The sequence below is a fragment of the Dermacentor albipictus genome, chromosome 1, assembly GCF_038994185.2.
Source record: "Dermacentor albipictus isolate Rhodes 1998 colony chromosome 1, USDA_Dalb.pri_finalv2, whole genome shotgun sequence".
NCBI lineage: Eukaryota > Metazoa > Arthropoda > Arachnida > Ixodida > Ixodidae > Dermacentor > Dermacentor albipictus.
In genome coordinates, this window is record NC_091821.1 from 151,489,625 (window position 1) to 151,512,605 (window position 22,981).

Here is a 22,981-nt window from a genome sequence, read left to right on the forward strand (position 1 = left end):
TAATCCGCACTCAAGGAAGAATTGCGCAAGCAACAGGGACGAGATACAGGGGCAATTGGGGAACAAAAGCAACAACAGAAGGCAGCTTTGAGTTGGTATTCACACGATGTTTTCAGGGGCTCGGAGGAAACAATCAACTGTGCTCGTTCCTTCCTTGGGTATGGCTTCCTATTCTTCCTCGAGCGTGGCTTTCGTCCATCGCGAAATAGATGGTGAAGTCACCTTTGTAACCTCTTCAACGCGGCTGTCTTTCTTGAGAACAACCTTAGTTGCACGATTAGCTGTGCGTAAAGGCGCGATAGGGGGCCAGGTTCGAAGAAACAGCCACCATGGTTCAGTAAGGCAGTGTTTTGGGCCTGTTGGTATGACATAATAAGGGTTATAGCGCTCAAAAAGACGAGGACACATAAAGACGTGGTACACACACACGCGTACATCCAGTGTACCACGTCTTTCTGTTTCCTCGTCCTTTCGTGCGCTATACGCCTCATCAAGTCACCGTGGTGTTACAGTGTCTATGAAGCACTGCTTTTAGATCAGAGTTGCGGCCGCGTTCCAATGAGAACGGAATGCTATGCCACACACTCGGATACTGAGAGTCACATTTCGAACATTTATTTTGACTTACGTTTTGACTTACGTTTTCACGTTCGCTTTTTTCCAACTGCGTCTGACCGACTGGGCTGGGACGTAAAACACCATCAAGAAATAAAATTTGCGGACCCCTTAATGCGCAGTACTAGCCCGTGAGAAGACGGACCGACCAGTAAAAGGCAGTTCGTGGAAAGTAAGTGCTTCGTGAATGCAGTCCTGGAGTATTGATGTAGGCTACATACTAATTCAGTCTCTCACGCCTTTCAGTATAGGGATTGCAATTTTTGTCGATGCTTGACAAGCACAGAAATTAGGACTGGTATAATGTAGCGATTCGTTTCGCTCGATACGATTCCGTTCTTATAAATCCACGGCTCGCGAGCGGCCTATTGTGGTGATAACATAGGCGGGGCGCGGCTCGGGCTCCTGACGAAATGTGAAAAGGTACTATAATTGGAATATAATCGTTACATTATCCTGGCCTAGCTATATTTTCAGCGCCAAAGTAGGGAAGCTGATCTCGAGATCACAATGCGATCACGTGACTCACCACATCAGCTGCTATTTTATGCTGGTCTGTACACCCACCTTCTTGTGAGCCATTACTATGTCCGAGCCTTCTTTATTGCTTTCTTGATGGCTGGCAAAACACTAGAAAGGCGCACCGAAACAAATATTCGATGTTGAATATATGAAGCACATGGCAATAAGATGCTAACAGCACAACGTTTGAAGTTAATTATAAAGCTTTACGGCAAGTAATTTACTGTCTAATACAAACACCTTAGATGGGGGTTACTGATTATTTTGACAACCTAGGGCTATTTAGCGCAACATAATAGATACTTTGTATGTGTAACGGTGAAGGAGGAGAAAAGAAATTGGAAAGACTGGGATTTTAACCAGAAACGTGACTAGTTGGCTACCGTATACGCTGGGTGAAGGAAATTGGATAATAGAAGGATGAATCAGAACGAGGAGAGGGAAACAATCAAAACTACTAATTGGGCTAGTTGGAATGTTGGATTAATGGTTAAAATTCAATGCAAACACGCTTGCGCTGAATTTTCGTCGCCATAAGAGGGAAAGAGGCGGTGAAATCGCGCACACGTGTGCACGGCACCAATGAATTCAAGGAATTGAAAGCGGAAAGATGGTAAAACAAAAGTAGGCAATTAAGTATAGGGGACTGTCCTTCATTAAATCATCATTTATTTTTGACGATGTGGGTCAATAGCGTATTCTCGCAAGATACAGAAGCGAGTGCCGTCCATTGCATTCAAATGAGTTACATGTCTTCAAAGTAGCTGTTCCGAAACCATGCAATATGAGTATAATGCTGACCTCTTCGGGCTGCTCATGCGTGTACCTTTCTAACAGAGTCCAGCACCATAAAACAAGTTGGTCACTCTTGAACATAAAACAAGTTGATCACTCATGCTTTGACTCACAAACTTCGCAGATGATACAGTTTGAGAGTGACTGATTTTTTGAACGAACCAAACGGGTTACTTACAGTGTTGGCTTCGTTCTCAGACTTCTTTGTTTGGCGACTACTTGGCTTACTCGACTACATTCATTTTCGTTGGCGGAGCATGTTGCTGTAACATCCAGTCCCTTTGTGTTCCTTTAGCTGTTATTTTAAATCACGAAATAGAATGATATTTATACCTGCATATATTGAGCGCACTCAGTTGAAAACGTGACACGAAAAACAAAAACAGAACAAAAACAAAAAAACACACGCACCCTTAGAGAACGAAAGCACGGGCGAGGGCTGCAAGTGGGGAGCAAAAACAAGGATAGAAGGCAGCTTCGAGCTTGTATTCGCACAATGTCTACAGGCGCTCAAATGAAACAATCAAGCCCACGAACGACTAACTTGCGCTATAGAAGTTTGTTGGTGTGTTCGTTATTCTTTGTCTAATTAAGAAGATGCCATGAATAATAAATAAATGCTGAAGCTGATAGCCACGCCGGCGCGGAACGTTTGCACATGTTCATGGTAAAGGGAAATGTATCGACAAAACAAGGAACGAGATTACTGCCAGAGCCGAACGACAACCAGATTAAGGAAGGAATTAAGGTCGGCTAGAAGGGCCCGAGTTTCCAGAAGCCGAACCAATGTCAGGATTGCCTGAAAAGGGGGCTTCTGGAAGGCTTCGTGCACGTTGTTGATTTACGTGATTTGCTTTCTGTGGTTTTTCGTGTCCGTCTGTGTGCTTCCTTTTTTCTAGTTGCGCGCCACTTGAGAGCAGCAGGAAAGGAAGAAAGCGGCCGAAAGCCGTTACACGCAACCTCTATGATTAAAAAGAGAGAGTAAATATGCCGACGGCGCCGGCGATAGCGATGCGTATCGTCGTCGGCAAGCCAGAGAGAGAGAGAGAGAGAGAGAAATGAAGAGGGAAGGCAGGGAGGTTAACCAGATATTAGTCTCCGGTTCGCTACCCTACGCTGCGGTTGCGAGCTAGGTGTTAGAAAGGAACAGAGAGGAAAGGGTGAGAAAGGGATCATAATGCACGCACACAGACACACACACAAAGGGCGTTCCAGCTAGAGACGTTCACAAAGGCTGGTAGATCGCTAAACGCGCAGCAGTGCTTGCATAGCCTTCTTCTATGACGTTAGGTCCTGTCGATGGCGTAGAATTCCTTCTTCCAATAGTGGTCGGTCGTCCAGCTGCTCGAGTTCGTGGCGAAGGCATTCCGTCTGTGGACTCTACTGTGGGCAGTCGCACAAAATATGGCCTAATCGATTCTCCAAGGCCGTAGTGGTCAAAGGTTGCGGTGTTATCCTCATGCGGAACGCATTGGCTTTGGTAAAAGCAACGCCCAACCACAGTCGATACAAAAGCGTGGCGTCTCCACGACTAAGCTTTGAAGGGACTCGAAGACTTAATGTGGGATCCAGGCACTATAGTCGGGAATTCCAGAAATGTGGCTCATTCGATTGCGATGTGGTGCTCTAGGGAACTAGCAGGCGGAGTTTCCGTGATGCGTCAGTTCTAGAAAGTGGTATTGGTATGGTAGGGTCCTCAGGTATTTCATGGCCTGCATCACTGATTTGGTGCACCGTCTCTGTAATCTGAAATACTAGCTGTTCGTGTGGTCCGCGTTGTAAAGCTGGCAGTAGAGACTGCAGTGCCACCTTTGAATCGCAGAAGATCGTCCACTCGTGGGGCGGTTCATCTCTGATGTAATGAAGGACGCTAAAGAGCGCTGCGAGCTCTGCTGCCGTCGATGTTGTCGCGTGAGTCATCTTAAATTTAATGGTTGTAACTTTCCCTGGTATTTCGATTGCCACAGCGGAGCTGTTTGGCAGGACAGATCCATCAGTGTAGATATATGGAGAGTCACGGTAGTTCTCGTGCAAAAGTAGTAACGTGAGCTGTTTAAGGGCTGGTGATGATAGATCAGCTTTTTTCGTGACGCCAGGTATTGTCAGGTTGATTTCTGGCTGAGCGAGGCATCATGGAAGAATCGAAGGTCTCGCAGCCGGAGTGAAACAAGCTGGCAATGATTCACCATGTGCGCTAATCGTTTGGCTGAAAGAGGCGCGTGGTCTGTTCGCTGGTAGAGAGGCTAGGTGGTGGCGAGGAGTCCGGGCAAGATGATTTATATGGGTCATCAGCGCTTCAATTTCAATGTAGGTCTTGACAAAATTGTCTCTAGTGATTGAAATAGTCGCCACTGTTGATGTACTCTGAGGCAGACGTTGACAGAATAGGATCGCTTGGGCCTGAACACTTTGTATTGTGCGTAGATTCGTTTTCCTGTGTTGGTTATTGCTGGCAAGTTGTACCGCAGAAAGCTCCAAAACAGCGACCTGTATAGTTGTAACATAGCTTTTGTTGACATTCCCCAATGCTTGCTAGTGAAAAACTTGAACAGGTGGCAGATGCCTGTCAACCGTTTTTTCACGTATGATACGTAAGGGCTCCATGACAAGTCCCTGTCGATTATGACACCTAGAAACTTGTAAGATCGAACATATGGTATCCTTTGGCCATTTATCATTACGCTGTATTTCGTCATGGGTTTGCACGTAAATAGCACTAGTGCGCATTTCTCGGAGGAAATTTCCAGGCCTCGATTACGGAGGTAGAAAGCATTTTGGGTGGCAGCTCCCTGAATTCTCGCTTGCAACTGTGGGCGTGTTGCTGCAGACGTCCATATGCAGATGTCATCCGCGTACATTGATAGCCTGACTGTGCTTGGCACATGCTCAAGGAGAGCAATTAGGGTTAGATTAAATAACACAGGGCTAAGTACACCGCCGTTGGTGACGCCGCGCTAGCTATGATGTAGAGAAGTATGGCCTTCCCCGGTGCTTACAAAGGAGGATCGTATGGAGAGATAGCTGTGTATCAATTGAAACATCCGACGACCCACTTCTACCTTTTCGAGAGCAGAAAGAATGGCTTCATGCTTAACTTTGTCATACGCCCCTTTGACGTCGAGGAACAAAGAAGCGCAGAGACGCTTACGGCATTTCTCATGCTGAACGCAGGAGACCAGGTCCACGACGTTATCGATCGATGATCGACCAGGTATCCTCGAGAGCCCGCCATGGCATCCAGGTAAGTGTTGTGGTACTCCAAGTCGGCAAGCTTCCTCTTGGGGACATGAGCTCGATCCTCATCGCTGAACAAGTACTCTCGCGTTTTCTGATTTGACAGTACATGCATCTATGAAGAATTGGCATTGCCGGGTAGATTTGCAGGAAAACACGGCGCATGACACATTCCATACTAACACAAAATAAAAGTCGCAGGGAAATGTCTTAGAGCGATAATATGGGCACCTTTACCTTTAAATCCACTCGAGTAAACTGTGCACCAAATTTGGCCATCCGGAACATGTAATCAAAATAAAGAATCCAAGAGTTATTCAGTATCTTGTTTACAGCCAGCCACACTTTTCTCTTGCATTACAGCGGCAAGATAGCGAAGTCGTCGTTCTGGAACGCTCTCCATAGCATGTGGGTCCACTCTGTGGTCATAAAGCCCACATATGTACTGAATAAGAACCGGTAGAAATATGACATGGCACACGATCGAAAACGGTTTTGTGAGCTGGGCCGTAAAAGCATATTCTGTGGTGCGTACTGTGTGTACCAGGTATCACATATAGTTGAGGTGGCGTTCGCCGTGCTTTGTTTTTCGTCGCAGCTTTCGATGTTAGTGCTCAGTCTAAGCTGAGGCGCTTTCGAGAACCGGTAGAAGCCAAAGACTTCCAGGTGAAGAGATGGGTGCTGAGGAAAGGCAAGGAGGTCAACCGCAAATGATCCCAGAATTAACTATGTTTAAGTGGGAAAAGATAAAAGCAATGAAAAAGGGTATGTAGATGGAGACAGAACATGTCGCAGGTAATTTTTGAATGGAGAAAAAACTTTATTATTAAGGATTTGCTATATGACAGCACTATTTGGTTACCTCAGCTCAACTTGCTCGACCAATCGCAATGTAATTTTATCTAAACACTATATACAACTTTTTAATTATTCATCTTAAGGCAAATCTTCCAATTTCTAAATTGCAGCGGACAGTAACCAAGTCGGATTGTTTAGCATAAATGCTGGGCTTAGAAGAAGTTCAAACATAAGTCCCCAACAATTGTAGCAAAACGCATTGGTATTTCAGGTAACACTATTAAGAACAGCATTTTTTTCCAAAGCACCTATATAAGTGTTTCCTGCAACATTATTTAATTTCATCACAGAATTTGAGGACGTGTTTCTCGACACCAATGTGGAACTGCTGATGCACTACATCGAACTTTAATTTCAGAAATAATGCGCTTTCCCACAGAGGCGTAGCCAAAGAAGGAAGGGACCGGGAAGGGGGTGCGCATACGGCACGTGCCTCCCACCCCTGAAATTTCTGTGGCTGCCATGAAACCATGTGCGACACCACCTCCTTAACCCCGATCCCCCTCCCGGTCAAATGCGTGCCCCTCGCGAAAAGAATTCCTGGCTACGCCACTGCTTACACAATGCTGATACATTAAACTGCTTCGGACAAGTAAAATAAAAAAGCACGAGGGATAATTAACGACAGCTACAACCAAAATCTGTTTCGAGAGGAAATTCTTGTGTAGTGGCGCTTGTTTATCCGTCACAAATGGTGTTATTATTGTTCGGTGTGACCCTAAGGACACTCGCCAAGATCGCAACTTAGAGATTGAACTGATTATGTCCTTGCAATGGGTGTAGGCGCATTAAACACCGAACGTTACGTCTCGTAGTTCTCAGTATACATACACGCGCACTTGCAATTCTACCTCCACCGCCAGACTAACAGCATATCGTTATGCAGAGTGGGACTAAAGCCATAGAAAGTTTAGCATCCACCGATTCACACAGCGCGTGGGATTTGCACAGTCTTTTTTTATCTATATTCGCGAAGTTAGTTCATTGGTTAACTAGTGTATTATGCACAGAGAAATCACTGATGCGTCCGACTCACATGGCTTATAATACGATATTGGTAGCATCATGAGTTGATTTGAAATACTGCTGACTCATGAAAGTACACGTTAGTTAATGTAAAGCAATGCGAACAACACAGAGAACTAATGACTTTAATTTGCACACTTATAATCTTGACTGCTTTCCTTCGGCATTTGTTAACATAGATAAACATGTGACTTTTAGCATCCTATTGAACCTGTCCTGTAATGCAACAATATTGCAGTTATGAAAGTGTTAAGGGCATGGTCGTCCTTTTTTTTTTCATCCTAAGTGCCCCTCGCACACATTTTCTTAAGACATTTTTTTGCATAAAGCTCTTGTTTGCGTCAATATGAAATTTGCCTCTTTCCTTTATCGTTCTAGTAAATACTCTTTTCCGCTAACACTAGCTTGGATGTGCAATCGCTCTTCGCATTTTATACTTTGAAACTATTTACATTTAGCCATTTCGTCACTAGTAAAAGAAATGAAGAAACGCCAATGCTTAATCCGCGAGCGTTTCGTTCGACACGGTACTCCTCGCTTGTACGTTTTCGCGACATGGATTAGACCAAGGAGAGATTATAACAAAAATTATTCACCAACCCTGGCACATATATCCTCACCCAAAGACCCCCAACTAAATATCATAAATAATTATGGGGTTTTACGTGCCAAAACCACTTTCTCATTATGAGGCACGCCGTAATGGAGGACTCCGGAAATTTCGACCACCTGGGGTTCTTTAACATGCACCTAAATCTAAGTACACGGGTGTTTTCGCATTTCGCGCCCATCGGAATCCGACCGCCGTGGCAGAGATTCGATGCCGCGACCTCGTGCTCAGAAGCCCAACATCATAGCCACTGAGCAACCACAGCGGGTAACTAAAGATCAGAATTCTCTACTTAGGGAACCACTAGTGCTTCGTTTCATTTGTGACGATAACCAGCAGTGAAGGACACCACCTGCCCACTGCCACCGTTACCATTCCCAACAGCCATGGGACATTGAAGGCATTGAAATAAATAAATAAATAAATAAATAAATAAATAAATAAATAAATAAATAAATAAATGTATACTAATTATTCATCTTATGTAACATTTGCTTATCTAATCCAAACATGACGAAAGTTCACAAGACGTTAGAGGCTTTAAATGATCGACAGTGACCGTACAATAGATGTCTTGAGAGAACGTTGCGTCCTAAATTATTTGTCTTCATCAGGGGCCACTATGCGCCGGATTGACAATGTGTGCTTACAAGTGAAGATTGCTTTTCCGGTTGTGTCAGCCCTACTTCTCGAAACAAATAAAAAAAAAGAACACTCCGCTCTTTCCTGGCTATCGCAGATAGCTTCCTCCTCCCGACCCCATCGCAAGAAGTTGACAAGTCCCCCTGTCAAAACATTGGCTACAGACATCTCTTGTTCGATCACTGGTAATGGTGTGCTTAGGCATACATTTTTTCACTGCGATAGCAACTGTACGGACGTTCCAGGTGTATTCATGCTTCCGCCGTAGCCGTTGTCATGCTCCCCGCCTGATGGCACTTGGTTAGAGGCTGTCCAGAGACGCGGAGTACCTATGGCTGCAAACAAGATGACGCGCGGTGGACGCACCCTCAACGCCACGCTCAATCGCCTCGGCAGCGGAGCAAGCGCAGCGTTCTGCCTTCCGCTACTGGAATGAGCATTGCTCGCGCCGCACACTGTAAGCACACTAGCGTTCCTGCTGAGCTGCTGTGTCAGGTGATCGTGCGTCTCCACCTCAATAGGCCGGCCATTGCAGCGCTATAGCTGCAATAATATGCAAGTAATAGGCCAAGGGTTCAAGGAATAGCCTAGATGGCTGGTGGCTGCATGTGCGCTGTGTTCCCGTGGGCCTCGCGTTGGAGGTCACCTAGTCTCAAGTTTCGGAGGCTTCTTGAAGTTAGAGGCAGGACGAAGCGTTCGGTCCCCTGTGCATGCGCTCTTCATCACGCCAGCATTGCGTCAGCGAATGTTCGTAGGCATCGCGTGAGATTTGTTCAAGTATGCCTATACGCGCGTGACACCATGCTTGTTAATTTAATTACAGTTTATGCGGCGGATGAAACTAGTGACATCACATCGTGTAGTTGTCTAATACTTTGTTATCGCCATCAATATATACCTCGTCTTTCGGGCGAACCTGCGCCTATTTTTGTTCATTTACCTAACGACCACCCCACAAATTTTTTGTAGACTAATTTTTCCCTGAACGCGCTCATTTTGCCTAATGTTAGGACACACGCGCACGCACACGCACACACACACACACGCACACACACACACGCACACACACACACGCACGCACACACACACACACACACACACACACGCACACGCACACACACACACACAAACACACACAAACACACACACGCACGCGCGCGCGCGCGCTCACGCACTAAATAAGGTGCGTCAGTTCGCAAGATGTAAATTATGGCCTTTGTGGAGCCATTCAATCAGCCTTCTGATTTGATCATAACATGACGTGACGACGGAACACATATATGCAAGCAAAAAACTCACGCCCGTGACGTTTTAGATATTCTGCGTTTTTTTTTTCTCTGAAGTACCTCAACGTCGCCTGGCTTAGCGCCTATCGATTTTCTCTTTCTTTCATTTTTTTCTTCTCTCTGTTCCTTTTTAAATCCATATTCGTGCTTGCTAGGATGCAGACTCGATATGCAATGCGGCAAGCATCGTTTTCCTCTCTTCATACCAGGATCCTTGGAACACCAACCCTTTCTTTTTCTATCATTTTCACTGCGTTTCTTGTCCATCTTTTTTAAGTTGTTTCTTTTAATACCACCAGACCCGTCGGTAGTGCCCCTGTTCGAGATTAGAAAGGCATTGTGGAACCATTTGCAATTTTCCGTAACGCCTTTGCTCGTTGTTACTGCCCGCGGTATTTTTTACTTGCATGTGGGTACACTTGCCGAAAGATGCAAATTTCTTCGCGACGTGTTTCGCGACCATCTTCCGGTAATCGGTGAAGCGCGGAGCTCAGCAGCGAGTGTGAGATAAAATAATGAGGCTCGCTGCATCCGTTTCTTGAGGAAAATTGCGTTCCGCTTAGATCCCTGCGCTGAGCGAAGGATGTGTGCGCCAGTTGGGTTCTGTGGAGTACGACAGAGAGGATGGGTTGTCCTCGCTCTTTCTCTCTCTTTCTCTTTCCTGTCATTATGCCCTCTCCTTTCTGTTCACACAGCGAGAAATACGTCGTCGAAGGGACAAAGTAAAACAGAAGTAGCTTACCTAGAGCTGGAGGGCCGTGGAGAGCACTTCCTTGCAGACTGACGCTGTGCCGAGGTAATAGACGGCCGTGCATTTGTTGCAGGAGCTATGAGGTTTTAATTGCGGCAGCTATGTTTTTAAGCATGTGTACCTGAGTACCGGACAAGTCTGCACGCTTTATTGTGCAGCATTGGCATGTAGTTTCTCTTGTACACGCATTCGTTGCACTACAAACTGCAAAGCCCATCCCTTCTCTATGTAGTGGGGAAGCACTCCACTGTGCCGTGTAATTGGGCTGTACAGCAAAAAAAAATGAAGAGAAGCAGTGATTCTAAGCAGACTGGGCCCGCTGCTTTTGAGCATGCGCTACTTTGTGAACAGGCCTCGTCCCTTCAGGCAACTTCCGTGTGTCAGATTGCTGCCCTGTAGGCCAAGGCCGCATTCCCTATCGCCAGGCATTCAAATGAAGGCTCTGTTTCGTATCGTCGCCCGTGAACAATCATTCACCACTGCGAGCGTCATCGTTGCCGGGTAACAATAAGCGTCAGTGGCGGCTGCTCTGTCGTTCGGCAGCCCCTTTCGAACCAGCAGTGCCTCCGGTGGAGAAGCCCAAATACACACCGTATGAAACCGCTCATGTACTCTGGACACACGTGAGGAAATATGCATGATATGATGGCTATGGTTAGGTTATTTTTTTTTTGGTCGATGTTCTTTTTCACGCACTTTCCAGCGGCTATTTATGCATCTGTCTATGTTTGCGTGTTTGTATTTAATCACTTCCCCACCTACCTGAGTCACTGTGTAATCAGTAGTGGAATGGGTAGCGTGTTAGGCTGCTGTGCTGAGGTAACAGGATTCGATGCCAACCTACGGATCAACTTGGGTCACTGTGTGTGTGGCAATGTGTACATACCTGCCGCTCTTCAACGAACCTCTTTCACACCGACTTGGATCACTGTAGATCGGGACTTCGTAGGTACCGTTGTTCGAAGAAACTCTTTGACGCCGACTTGGAATACTGGCTGTGTGCCACTCGGTCTGCGCTGGTCTCCAATGAACCTGTTCGATGTGAACTTGGGACACTGGGTATGTGCCAGTAGGTGTCCGCTGCTCTTCAATGAACGCCTTTGACGCCAACTTTATCTACATATGTGGCACTGGGAATGCACCGCTCTACAATGACAAAAAAGACCTCCGAACCTCTCCGATATTGTGCGCATTCGAATCCACGTCACAAGCGTTCCTGAAAGACCTGATTCATTAGCAGGCTGCGCCATGACTTCACTGGGTATATGCCGCGCTTCAATGAACCTCTCGCCAACTTTGGTCACTGAGTACGTGTCACTGAGTGTGCTGCAAGCGAGGAAACAATTCTCAACGTACGCAGGCACCGGCGCGCCACGCTTCTCGCCTGGGAGGCCACGCGCAGACTTCTCGTCAGCGCCACGAGATGGCGCAGCTTGTCGAGACAGAACCGCGAGAGGAGCTCAGTTGCCGCATGAGGCGTTTTTTAGCGTTCGCACGTACTGGCACGCCCTTTATTTCGGAGGTCATACGCAGGTTTCGCGGCAGCTGTGCTAAATGGCGCCGCGGCTGTTTTTAGGGACGCGCAAAGTGTAGTCCCGCGGCCAGTACACGCCTCATATAAAACTCGTTTCGACGGTGGCACTACATCATGTCGCTAAATGATAAAAAGCTAATGCATTACCGTCGACAGTCATTGTGGGACGTGTTCTGCCTCAATTTGTATTATTTTCCCAGTTAAGGTCGTCAATAGGTCGCAAAGGAAAAGTAGGACGAAATTTTGATCTTGGCATTCGGCGTATCTTATGTTCAATCACTGGGTATTACTTTCCTTGCGCTAGTATAAAAGTGCCGTCAGGGCAGACTTTAGTTTCAATGATGCGAGCGAGAGGCTTAGAGAGCACGTTTATAACGAGCTCATAAATCTGTAATTGCCAGATGTATCGGACCTACTTCCAACATGGCACCGGCATGACTGCCAGTGGGCAGATGAAATAGAATGTAAATATGCGCTTGTAGGCAGGTGGACACCCGCGTACAAGCAGCGCTTGTGCTTTCCTAGCTATTTCATTTCAATTAATTTCAAGGCGGAAACATCACAGAAGAGAGCAGGGGTAACAAATGTACATATATCACGAATATAAAAAACAGCAATGTGTGCGTAACATAGGTTATTAACAAACTGAAAGATCGTTATATAAATTAAACAGAAAAAGCCGTCTTGAAGGCATCAACATCGGTTAAGGTTTCAATGGAGGCTGGGAGGTGGTTCCAGTCTGTGCTTGCTTTTGGAACGAAGGAACTAAACTTAAAGTTGGTTGGACTCATGGGGGAGTACATCAACCTTGGACTGATAGTCACCGCAAATTTACGTGTACGGAGGAGCCAACAAAACACAATCACGTGATAAATACGGGCCAAAATGTGATAAATTTGATGAAAAAGACACAGGCGTGAGATCTTGCTGCGCTGTGAAAGGTTAGACAACTTAAGGTTTGCTTTCATTTGGTTAAGGCTAGCAGTGCGAAAATAGTTGCATAATGTGAAGCAATTAAGCCACGTGATTTTCATTGGCTTCGAGGTTAAGAATGCACCTGTTAATGCGTAGGTCCCAGACGGATGTACACGCTCTAGTTTAGATCGTACTAATGTTTTGTATAAGGGTGCTTTGTATAAGAGCAGTAGCGCAGCGATATTTCCGTAATGTCTGTATTGTTGTGATTTTTGGTGTTTGAGTATTATCTCTTTTACTGCAGTTGGTGTCAGTGTCAAAAGATTTTGGACGCAGTGGCCGCAGGCCCATACTTCCGGCATATGAGCTGTATTTCAGTTTGAGGCCAGATGAGCTACGGAAGCGAGACAAAGCACAACCTGATCGAGGCAGCGGGACCACGCCCGTAAAACAGAACGTGTCCCGCCTAAATCAGGACGTCTGGCCATTTCGGCCCAGACCCTCGCCAGCTGCGCGTGCAAATGAACGGGGTCATCTGCTCACACGGGAAACAACTTATTAGTATTCAAGCGATCATACCTGCTTCAATTTGGAATGAGAGCCGGAGGAATAATCTTTCATTAATAGATGCCTACTTTAGGCGTCATATCGGCCCTTTTTTTTCCTATAGAACAGAAGGTATATTGAAGTCACATTGTACTGAATACTAATCACGTATTCCCCAAACTGTGCTCGGCCCTGTATTATTTCGGAGAAACGAAACGCGGAGATAACAGATAATGTAAAAAGGCAAAAATATTGTGGTAGATTATATAAAAGTTAGCATTTGTTTCTACTATATGGTGTACCTACGTCAAACTTGTAATCAACCACCCTGTTATGTCCCTCGCGTGGAGTAAAAGTTTTAGTTTTTACCGTTATTATTTGAGATCTGCCGTTTGGTTCTCCTTTTTCCATGATAGCACTCCCGCTCTAAATTGCGCTAGTAGAAATAGCTTATTTTTTACTTCTCACTCGTTCACGTTTAAATTTATGCCACGAGGACACCCTCACTCTCTTTACTCTCTTTCACACTCTTTGAGTCACGCAGAGGTGCTGCTCTACATAATATTGAAGCCGTAATCTGCGCGGCATAGAAACTGGGCCAAATACACGAAGCGGTTCGTTCGTAACTGCTCTTCGCCATTGGCTGGCCACCTTCGATAATAATTTGTCCAGCATCAGGATTCGCTGAAGTTTTATCTTACGAACACGTCTAATGTAACAGCGTTTTGTGTATACGGGCACTGGGGTGCTATGCAGGATGCCCCGAGCTTTTCGCTCTCCTGAGCTTGCTCGACGGCAGCCAGTGAACAAAGATTGCGCGGAATGCACGAAAGCAGCGGACAATAAAATGTCGAGATAAAGCTACGTATGCCAACACGAGCGGACCCTGCGCACACCGCTGCCTCGTTTCGGACACCGATGACTGGGCAATGTTACGCGCCAGTTCAGCTTGATGTTATCAACTCAAAGTCGTACTATCACAATACAATTGACTGTCCCGCTATTTATATATACACACTCGGCGCAAGCCGCTTGCCACGCCTCTTTGGGACACGTCATGGCTGTGTCTCCTCTTTCGGACATCATCTGTCTATACACCATTGAATGCAAACAGTGCTGACGCCAACACTCTCCTTTCATTGGAATACGTTAAAAGATAACATTTTTTCTATGACTTACTTTCACTTGTAATGCGCTGAGGGAACAACAAACAAGTGAAAGACGCCAACGATGGTTTGATCACGTGAGTCCTTTTTCGGCCGTCCACGAGGTAACGCCCAAGGAATGATAACCCAACAGTGAATCCAGATAAACCAATGAAAGTGGATGCCTGCTGAGGGTTGAGTTTTATTTATCGAGACGATTACGAGCCAGAGCTCGCGCAGATCCTGAACATTACCAAACTCGGGCCTCCCTGCATAGCAACCCTGGTGCATATTGCATACAACAGTCTCAAAACGTTCAAAACGCAGATACTAGAGGGACTCTGAACACTTCCATGGGCATGGTGAATAAACATATTCCGCAAATACAGCACGAAGCTGGAAAAACATCAACCACGTTCAGGAGTAGCGCGCGGCGCGTTGAGCTCACAGGCGGGAAGTGAAGTTTATTTGCTCTGTTTTCGAAAAGAAAGTTTCGCCTCGCCGGTTGCGGAGCTACCAGCTTGGTGTCTCTGTCGTCAGCTGGCAGCAACCAAGTTCGTACGTAAGCGAGGTTTGTAAGAATGTGCTATGGCTAATTGTCACAGGGAATATAATTTTAGCGAAGGCTTCCGGCCAATAATAAACAGCCTATATACAAACGCATTGGGCTGCAAGAAGGCCTTTGAGGCGGAACACTGTAATGACTCAGTTGCAGTTCCAGACACGCCTGGCTGTGTCTCCGCGTTAGGTGGCGTGACGAGGAGCTGACACTAATTTGAGCCGTAGTACGCGGTAATGCTATCGCTAACATCGACAAATGCACACAGAGCCAGCCCTCGCCTCCCTCTTCCCTCCAGGGGTTCTATTCTGGATATTCCGCCATTTTCTTCGAGGCGGGACGTAGGCGCGACACTTCCAAAATGGCACTGAAGGCCCTGATTTGCTTTCGCAACGGGACACAAATTCGACGTTTCGCTTAAAAGAAACTGAAATGCAAGCACTAACTGAACCTAACGCCTTTGATAAAGCAAAACAGTTTTCCTCCTCGGTAAAAATAAAGCAGCTTGCTCAAGGCGGCAATTATTCCGTTAAAAACGCTTCTCGCTTCCATTGTCTGCTGCGTACAAGCTGTCGTCTGCTTCATTATCTAGGATGAGTGTCCCCGGGAAACGGAATGAGCCGTCGTATATTGGCGCCAACCAAGCAGGTTAAAGAAGTACTGCTGGAGTGTAAGTCGCCTGTACCGGCCTATATTGGCTCGGGTGTAGCCGGCGACGGCCACCTTGCTGGGGGCAGGAAGCGGACTGTCAAGACCTTCGCAGTGCGGTTCACCGACTTTTCCAGCGGTTTTGAATTGCTTAACGGATTTTGAAGTTCTAATGCAAGACTGATGAGGCGAGCCATGTTGGAGGTTTCAGGGTCGCAGATGTCCGAGTACTGAAGCATTTTTCCATTTTATCGGCATATGTGCAGCTGCCGCAAAGTAGAAAAAAAGATTCGCGCAATAATTAGCGTTGGCTTGCCTTCTTTATTGCAGTATAGAAATTAATTAATCATGAAATCTGTCAGGACAAAAAAAAAAGACAGTTAAGGATTGAAAATGCAGCATGAGAAATAGCAATACATTCAACAAACACATGCATTCATTATTATCTTTATTATCATCAGGGGTTGCCGTTGCTTTAGCATCCTCATTGCACGGAGGGTCTCGGAACTTTGGAAGCGCCCGTTTCCTTTTAGCCTGAAATATACGTAAAATTTCCCTTTATTCTCGAGCTAATCTGCAACCTTACTTAATTGTGAAGGATAACGCTAATGTGTCAACTGCCCGTACATCAACTTTCCTAACAATGCCCGAACGTGCTAGCACATTTTGGCATCCGCACAGCACCGCGCACGGCATGATACGATGACCCGAAACACATAAGCAGCGACCATTGGCGTGCTTTTGCCCCCCGCATGATGCCGACGGGGTGGCTTTACTTGACGGACGTTTAAGGCCGCGTTATTGCTATCTCGCGAAACGCAAGCGACTCAAACCCGACTCGTCTGGCGGAATCCCGGCCCAATATGCCAATATCACCGATGGTGTTGCGCGCGCCACAGGTATCGCTCGCGCGACGCAACCGCCGGCGCTGCCATCTCTTGTTCCCTTTGCTGCTTAGTCGCACCGCGTGAGGAAACTTCAAGTCGCCACCTTGCGTACGTTTCTTTCTATAAATTAAATAGCCGCCGTTGTCATATCTTCTGATGATGCGACAAGTAATTAATCTTTATTACAACACAAACGCAGCAGTGAAAAGTACAAAATGTCGCAGAAGGTTCGTAATGTTCCACTATAATTTCAAATAGACGTGTTTAAAAAAATTGATGGCCCGAAATACGAATGCCAACCCCACCCGAGAGCGATGCGAATGCTATGTGCACTGGTTATGGAGAAGGAGGAGGAAATAACTTCATTGCGTGTCCTGCGAGTTGGCGGGGAGGGCCAAAGGTCCCGCCTAGGTTATGGCCAGGAGTTCGTGGGTCGTGGCGGCATCCTCGGCCCGCTGGACGGCCCATAGTTGATCCTCGAGGGCGGAACTGAGTAGCGCGGCTTCCCAGCGCGTGCGAATGCTGCTGCTAGAGGCCGCGTTCTCGTTATTGTTATGTATCCCTCGACATTGCCATAATATATGCTCCAGAGTGGCTCTTGATTCACATGTGTTGTATTTTTTTGTCTGTTTGATATATATCCGGATATATGACGTGCAAGAGTGCAGGATTCGGATACGTCCTAGTTTGTAACTGCCGCCATGCGACAGTTACATGTGGAGAGGCATGCGGTGATACGCATGCCTCTCAGCAACCATTGCACATGGCCGCTCATTAGCATGATTCGCATGGTTCGTCGCACCACAAATTATGGCGGAAAATTTCTGCAATGCCGACCCAATGCAACGTCACGCAACGTCAAATTGACCTTTACGAAACAGCCCTTCCCATGACGTTCCTCACGGGATATTCCTTCAGTCAATGAGGAAGCTGACATGGAGGCTATCTTGGACAGCCACAGGCTATCTTGGACCGCCACCACGTATTCGCGAAATTGCAGATGCATTGTACAGACTTCTGCACGCTACCACAAGCTTTCGCTTTGAACCACTAACGTCGCAATATATCTGCCATTCACCAGAAAAAGTATTAGTCGATAAAACTTTCAGCTCCACGTCAGGTTTCGTCATGTTGATGAAAGCGCAGAATAGCATTTCGCAGAACTTTCGCTTGGCGTCACAAATGTCAAAACATGTGACCTTTCGACAGCCAATGAGAGAGTCAACGTGACGGATAATCGCGGCGGTGCAACCACCATGCGTGACGAGAATATAGCCCCAGGTCACTAATTCACCCTCCCCCACTTTTTCTTCCTATTTCGGTCGTTTTTCTAAAGCTTAGCTATTCTCTACAGACTGGCAATGACGAGACGAGATAATGTGTTTTTGACCGAATTTACAAAGCATGTCGTCAGCTATAAGACAAAGGCTCACATGAAGATGGTTGCTTGAATCGATCAGCAGTGGTCTAAGAATAGAAGCCTCAGCTTAGAACGAACGCTTCGAGAAGGGAACTTTTCTCCATCAGGACCGCAGCTGCTTTTGTTACAAGGTTTCATATAACTTTCTCTTGTCCTAGTGTGTAAAGATGAAGCGTTTTTTTTTTTTGCTTTCGGTACGAGCCTTCCTGTATTCTATCGCGGTCAATCGTATGTTACAGCGGTTCGAGGGAAGAGGTACCAGCCAATAATGGCAGCTAGCTAACGTAACATTAGCGAAAGCAGGCAGCCAATAGTGATCATTTCGTGCTAAATTAACGTATTCAAAATTTTACTCCTTTTTTTATTACACTAAATGCAGCCTACTTACGGGCAGCATCCAGGAGTAGAAAAAAATGACGAGGCTTAATTCATGTCTGATGATGAGATATTTACATTTATTAGTTTTATTTTATTTCTTTTTTTAATTGTCTGAGCCGATATAGGCGACCTTTATGGAAGGATCCTTGTGTGAGTATATCACATGAATTGTACTGACTCTATTGTTAGACCATGTCCTGGCACTGAACTGACTGCGGGATTGGCTCATGTACCTTACAAAGCAGATGCTGTTTCAAAACAGAATACACAGAGAAAGAAACTGTAAACAGTTTAAACGCATTCTAAAGCACCACAAAAAGTTTTAAGCACATCAACACAACCATAAAACATTACTATGCGTTGTATTTAAGCAATAGAGTTTATCACGGTTCACCAAGATATTGCACTGCCTCCGGGACTGGCCATGCACTTCGTCCTTTACAGGTGCAATATCCGTGACATCTGCTACTGTAGGTGGCAGTTTCACGTCGTTGTGTTCAAGGGGCGTTACGTGTATGCGCTGTAGTGCACTTCTCCCTATGTACGTGTCTGTACGTGTATGTAGCTGTATGTACGCACGTGGCACTGTACGTGTCTGTGCGCTGTACTGTATGTTAGGTGTCTTTGCTGTACTGTACTTGAGAGGGTGACGCCGAAGTGAACAGACGGGCCGATTAGAAGTGTCTTCTCAGCACAACAGGAGCAGTGCGCCAAAGCGGTAAGTCTTTTATTTGATTTTTCGCTGACTTGGTTGTTAAAAGTGTTAGGTTAGGCGATCAATTTATATATTTTTCATTCTTTTCAGTTGCTTGGTCTTGATGGTTATAATTAAGTAGGTAACAAATAATTGTAGTTTTCTTCTCCAAGTAGGGTTACTTTTGTACGACGCCTAGCTTGTTAGTACAAGATAATGGTCTGTACTAGGAAGAACCCAACTGCGCGTTGTTCTGAATGCGAGCGTTCCTACGCGCTGGAAGAAACGCGGTTTGAGTCAGTGCGCGATGCAAGCAGCGTAGTTCTTATTTGTAGGATGTGTGTGTCAGAGTCGCGACTAGACCGTCTAGAGCACGAGGAGTATAAGCCAACTAAGGGGATTAGGAAGCTAGAAAAGGAACACAAGAGCGAGCAGACGCCACGGAAGGTGTTAGCAAATAAGCAAGCCAACATAGAAATTAAGCTGAGGGCCTCCATTCCGCAAAGCAATGGTAAGCACTACGATGCGAGCACCGCGAAAAGGGCTAGCTTCAAAGCGAAATCAGGTGAGCAAGCCGAAACTACCATGCCGGAAAGCAGTGGCTGGGAGTGATGGTCACGAAGCGGCTACCACTGACGTGCCCGCCGCGGAAGAAGACAACAAAACGAATGGTGAGGATACGACTATAGGGAGGGGCATCGTGACCTCAGCTGCAGCTTCCTGCGCAAGGAGGATAGGATACAATGGAGGGACATAATGGAGGAGAGGCGCCTAGTGGTGATAATGGACGAACTTATTGACGCACTGCAGGGACGGGGGACAGGGATCGCGGCGCAAAAGGCCAAAGGGGCCACCGATCTGCGGAATGTTTCAAAGGAAGTGCGAATCGCAGTGTGCACGGTGCCTATGGTTGAAATGCAAGTGTGCGCAATTAAAAGAGCAGTGCTTACATTAAACACGGAAATTTGGACGCTAGCTAAGGCTACTAATGTTACGGTCATTGACATTAGCCGAGAAGTACACCCAGAAGGTGGCGATGGCGCTTTTGTGCGTGACGGGATACATTTTAGCGGCAGTGTAGCAACACTGGTTCGACGTAGATTCGCGGCACGGGCAGTAGCTTCTTTAGGCGGGCCCCAGGCGATCAGGAAGGGAGAATAAGTATATTGAATATAGCGACACACCAGGCAAGGAGCAGAATTAGGCCACAAGGATTTAAGAAAAGTCGCACAAAAGAGAAGCATAGAGAACGTATAATTTGTTACAATAACAAACAGGGTAGTTAAAGCAGGAAAAACGACTGCAAATTCAAACATAGCTGAATGACGAAGGTATTAGCGCGTACGACTTCACCAAAACGCGTCTACGAAATTTGGAGCAGCCGCCTGCTACTGACAATTATATACGAGAGGGGTGCTGAGAGGGGTGAAAGGCCTGCTAATTAGGCGAGATATGAAATGACAAAAAGGTAAAAGAGACATGTAAGGAACATTTATGGATTAGCGGCACATGGCAAGGCAAAAAGACATGGCTTGGAGTACCTTACGTATGCACATGTAGTGATAGCTTAGATTTAAAAAAAGAAGTTATTAATAGATTTCAAGAAATCGGACCAGGTGGTATTTGTCGGAGATAGGAATGCACACATATAAGATTTAGATGATTATAATGATTACAACGGTTTTATAGTGCTGGATCTGTGCGTCGAACAGAACTTCACGGTAGTTAACAGGGAGAATAAACGTCATGGACAGGTAACGTGGCAATGCGGAAACAGAAAGTCATATATCGACTTCGCCTTAGTCTCAGAAACGGTTTACGAATGACTAGACCATAGTCAAGGCCATAAAGTGTGGCACTGGCTAATTCTTCCGGGTTTAGTTCTAGTTCATAAACATAAATATCCCAGAAATTAGATGGGAATACGGCGCCGCGGTTGCTCAAATGGTAAGAGCATTACGCTCGCAATGCGAAGACATTGCTTCGTGCACCACCTGCGGTCAATTATTTATTGATTTACTTTCATTTCCATTAATTTATCATTTCTTTGATTCAGTTAATAAGTACATGAAATTTCCCCTATGCTGTCCTTGGTGTCTTAGTTTGTTGGCTTCTAATGGTATGACTAATAAAAATCGGGCCCTCAGTTTCCTTTCTTGTCGTTCATTGACCATATAATCATAGACAAACATGGGAAGCCTGTGTAGCGATCATTGAGGTTTAGCCTTAAAATGTCGGAGAGATACTAGCAAAAAACACGGACCAATACCATCATAATTATTAAAAATGAAAGAAAATCAAATAATGGAGATCGCAAAAAATATGGAGAAGGCAATAGAGGCGTTTCCTACAACAGTCTGGGAATATGGGGAACTGGTAGGCGTTATGCTGTAAGAAATATGACAAACACGGCAAAAGAATTGTTGGATTGGAAAGAGGAAACTGCGTAAGTGGTGGAACAAGTAATTAAAGCAAGCTATAGAAAAGCGCGTGCAGGCGTCAAGGCATAATCGAAAAGCCAGAACGTTGGGATCACTCGAAGAAGAGATACTCCTTAGATGGAACAGATACCGAGAAAAAAAGGGGTGGCAGATGAGCTCCTGCAAGAGATAACTAAGTGCACAAGCTTGCTCCAACTAAAAATTCTCAAACTCTATAAGGGATGAAGACGGTAACATCTTCGAAGGAGACGATGCGCTTCGGTACATCATAGACATTAATATTGATAATGTCGGCATGAAAGAAAAAGTAGTTCAGGCTAAAACAAATCCAGCAACAACAAATAAGCCTGAAAGATCAAAATTTACCATAGAAAACTTCTAGTGAAGAAACTTGAAGAAAATGTCCCTAATAACACGGCCACAGTAACCGATGAAATCCCTATACAGCTAATCAAAAACCTCGGTCCAAAGCGCGAGGTACTACTGACAAATGCAATACAGCAAGTAATTACAATGCAGAATATTCCGGTTAGCTGGCGTGAAAGCGAGATGAACATCATCTACAAAGGCAAAGGTGATAAAGATAAGACGAGCTCATAGGAGCCAGTTACAGCAACGTCGGTGATATGTACAGGGTGTTTCATGTAACTTGAACCAAGGATTTAAGAAAAGCGGTTAACCGCAGCTGAATGAAACCAATGACATATGGTTTGCCGTCATGTGGCGCTCCTTAGAGTATTTTTTTTATATTCAGCTGAATAAGATATCAGAGATAATTTATGCGAAATTTTTAATGTTCACTGCAGGGCCAAAATGCGTTATTGTTACGTTGTAGAGGGGATCCAGTTTGGTTCGACACAGTCGCACTGCTGTCTCTCTCCCTAGTGTTTTTTTTTTGCATTTTTTCGACGTTTTTCCAAAAATAGATTTGTCGAAGACGTCGGAGGACTCGCTAAAATACCTTCCCTATCGGAGGCCGGGGGCCTTCGCCACCCGTCCCTTCGATAGGAGCCTGCAGAAGAGCCCGATCTGGTAGCGGCGAGAGCTCCGTCATGACTACGACCGACCTGACACCGGGCCAGAGGCCATCGACTGACCCTGAGGGCAACCGTGACTGTAAGCGATATAAGGCTACAGAAACAGACGACGAGTCTACGCTTATTGATGGCTGTGATATAGCTGACATCACAGATCTGGACCATGAAGGCTTCAGGCTTGTGCGTCACCGCAAGAAGAGGACCGTCGGAATGCCAGTGATTATTACCCCTGCCACAGAAGGAGCCGACCTGAAGAAAGTAAATACCATTGTTCTATCTACGAAAATTGAAAAATCCTTGGCGCATCGCCAGTTAGGAGCTGATTTACTGCACAAGGAGACCTGCTTCTAGATGTACAGACAGAAGATCATGTGAATTCCCTTCTCAGCTGCAAGTCAATCTCAGGGACTGGAATCTCAGCACGAGTGCCCAATTCGT

General features: G+C 45.9%; 1 protein-coding gene across 2 annotated transcripts in view; it reads left to right on the forward strand.

Annotated features, from left to right (window-relative positions):
* LOC135902990 (uncharacterized) overlaps positions 1 to 22,981 on the forward strand; it is a 448,955-nt gene that overhangs the window by 313,350 nt on the left and 112,624 nt on the right. The window contains exon 4 of one of the 2 annotated variants that reach the window (XR_011509073.1): positions 5,104 to 5,173. Coding sequence is in view for 1 of the 2 variants with exons in the window: in XM_070527485.1 (XP_070383586.1) it covers positions 5,132 to 5,173 (42 nt within the window). In the remaining variant the exon portion in view is untranslated. Of the gene's footprint in view, positions 1 to 5,103; positions 5,174 to 22,981 lie in introns of those variants that run through there. The other variant, XM_070527485.1, reaches the window with a different exon arrangement.